Genomic DNA, 2018 nt, shown 5'->3' with positions numbered 1-2018 from the left:
CTGGCGGCTTCTCTCGAGAGCAGATCCCAGGCCTTTGCGCCACCTACTGGCGGATGCTTGAGTTGCGCCTACTCAGGTGCCGGGAGGAGAGGCTTGGGGAGTCGGGATGGCGTGGCAGGGCGGCGTGAGGTTGAGCTGCCCCTCAGAGGTCCTTGTGTCCAGCTCTCTCGTTCCAGCGATGGGTCCAGAGTCCCAGGGTCCCAGCGGGGAACAAGGGGGGCTAGACCGTCTCTTCTCTCGCCCTGGCTTCTCTACTCCCCCTTGGCCTGGGGGACCCGCCGGCCAGGCTGTCTGGGTCCCGGGTCCCGGGTCCCATGCTGAGGTGCGCCCCGTTCTTGCAGATGGGCAAGGGCTCCTTCAAGTATGCCTGGGTGCTGGACAAGCTGAAGGCAGAGCGGGAGCGCGGCATCACCATCGACATCTCCCTCTGGAAGTTCGAGACCAGCAGGTACTACATCACCATCATCGACGCCCCGGGCCACCGCGACTTCATCAAGAACATGATCACCGGCACGTCCCAGGTGCGCTGCGCCCGGGGCCCTGAGGTCGTTGAGGGGCGGTCGGGTCCCCTGTGCCACTACTGGCCCCACAGAGAGCCGATGAAATGTCCCAGCACCTCAGCCAGGCGAGGGTGCCTGTAAGGACAGCCAGGACCGCCTTCGTTGGCAGATAAGCCCAGAGCCCAGGATGTCACTGAGACGTGGGCAGAAGTGCAGATGGGTGGGCACGGACAGCCCCCGATGTAGCCAGGGCGTTCACACAGACGGATGGACGGATGGATGGACGGACAGACGGGCCCCCGGCACTGCCCCGAAGGCCGCGATCCCCAGGTCTCATCCCCAGGGGACAGCCCAGGCCGCTGCCCACTGCGCAGAGGGGCCCGGGCCCGCAGCGGGTCGGGGGCTCAGTGTGCCTGGCTGGCCGGCAGGCGGACTGCGCGGTGCTGATCGTGGCAGCGGGTGTGGGCGAGTTCGAGGCCGGCATCTCCAAGAACGGGCAGACTCGGGAGCACGCGCTGCTGGCCTACACGCTGGGTGTGAAGCAGCTCATCGTGGGGGTCAACAAGATGGACTCCACGGAGCCTGCCTACAGCGAGAAGCGCTATGACGAGATCGTCAAGGAGGTCAGCGCCTACATCAAGAAGATCGGCTATAACCCGGCCACAGTGCCGTTCGTGCCTATCTCGGGCTGGCACGGCGACAACATGCTGGAGCCCTCGCCCAACGTGAGTGCTGGTGGGGCGGGGCGGGGCGGCGCAGCTTAGACCCCTCCCTTCCCCCCCGGGCCCAGAGCGGGGGTCGAAGGCAAGGCCAGGCCAGGGGACAGGGCGCAGAGGCAGGGCCTGTCCCCAGGCTCACGTTGGCCCGGCTGGTCTACCTTAATCTGGACTAGGGTGGGTGCCAGCCCCCCATAGGCGTCTGGGCCTAGAGGAGCCCCAGTCTCCTTGGGGTCTCTACGGCTCCTTCTGTGGCCAAAGACACTCCCCCCACGTCAGTACTTCAGGGACAGCGGCCACTGGGGCCGGGCCCATGTGCTCTGCTTGCTGGGGCCCTGTGAGGCAGCGTTAGTTTTCATTTCCCTGGGCACATCGAGGGGCCTGAACCTGGTTGAACTCTGGGAAGGGTGAGGGCTGGCTCTTGCTGGTCAGCGGGGCAGCCAGCGTCCCAGGAACTCTGACTTGGCGGGAGGTGACGAGTGGAGGCTGGTTGTTTTGAATTTGTGGACCGTGAGACCAAGTGCCTAGGCACTGTTAAGCCAGAGAACATCCTGCACCAGAAAGGTGGCCACACACTCTGACCAGTGCTGCAGCTGCCCACACTGAGGGAGCGGGGGTGGAGGGGAGCCTTCAGAAAAGCTAGGGGAGACAGCCCCGGAGCCCCCTGGTCAGGGGGTGCAGCTGGAAAGCCCCATCCGGCTGGGTTGCGTGTTTGCGTGTTGTGGATTGCACGTTCCTTGTGGATCTCACTCATAATGGGTGAGCTGAATGCCCCTCCGCCCTCCTGGGGTGCCGCCCGACA

At 65.3% G+C, this 2018-nt stretch overlaps 1 protein-coding gene across 1 annotated transcript; it reads left to right on the top strand.

The window, feature by feature from the left end:
- Nucleotides 1-106: 106 nt before the first annotated feature.
- LOC111735727 (elongation factor 1-alpha 2-like) lies at nucleotides 107-1225 on the top strand (the record flags this gene model as incomplete). The annotated part of the gene is made up of 3 exons (XM_023527183.1): nucleotides 107-124; nucleotides 342-521; nucleotides 929-1225. Coding segments are annotated over exons 1-3 (495 nt in total), but the record flags the coding sequence as incomplete, so codon positions are not given.
- Between the last annotated feature and the right edge of the window lie 793 nt (nucleotides 1226-2018).

This window comes from Pteropus vampyrus, unplaced genomic scaffold, assembly GCF_000151845.1.
Source record: "Pteropus vampyrus isolate Shadow unplaced genomic scaffold, Pvam_2.0 Scaffold1000005976, whole genome shotgun sequence".
Taxonomy (NCBI): domain Eukaryota; kingdom Metazoa; phylum Chordata; class Mammalia; order Chiroptera; family Pteropodidae; genus Pteropus; species Pteropus vampyrus.
Note: the sequence above shows the minus strand (reverse complement) of the source record. Positions and strands in the feature narration are given on the sequence as shown.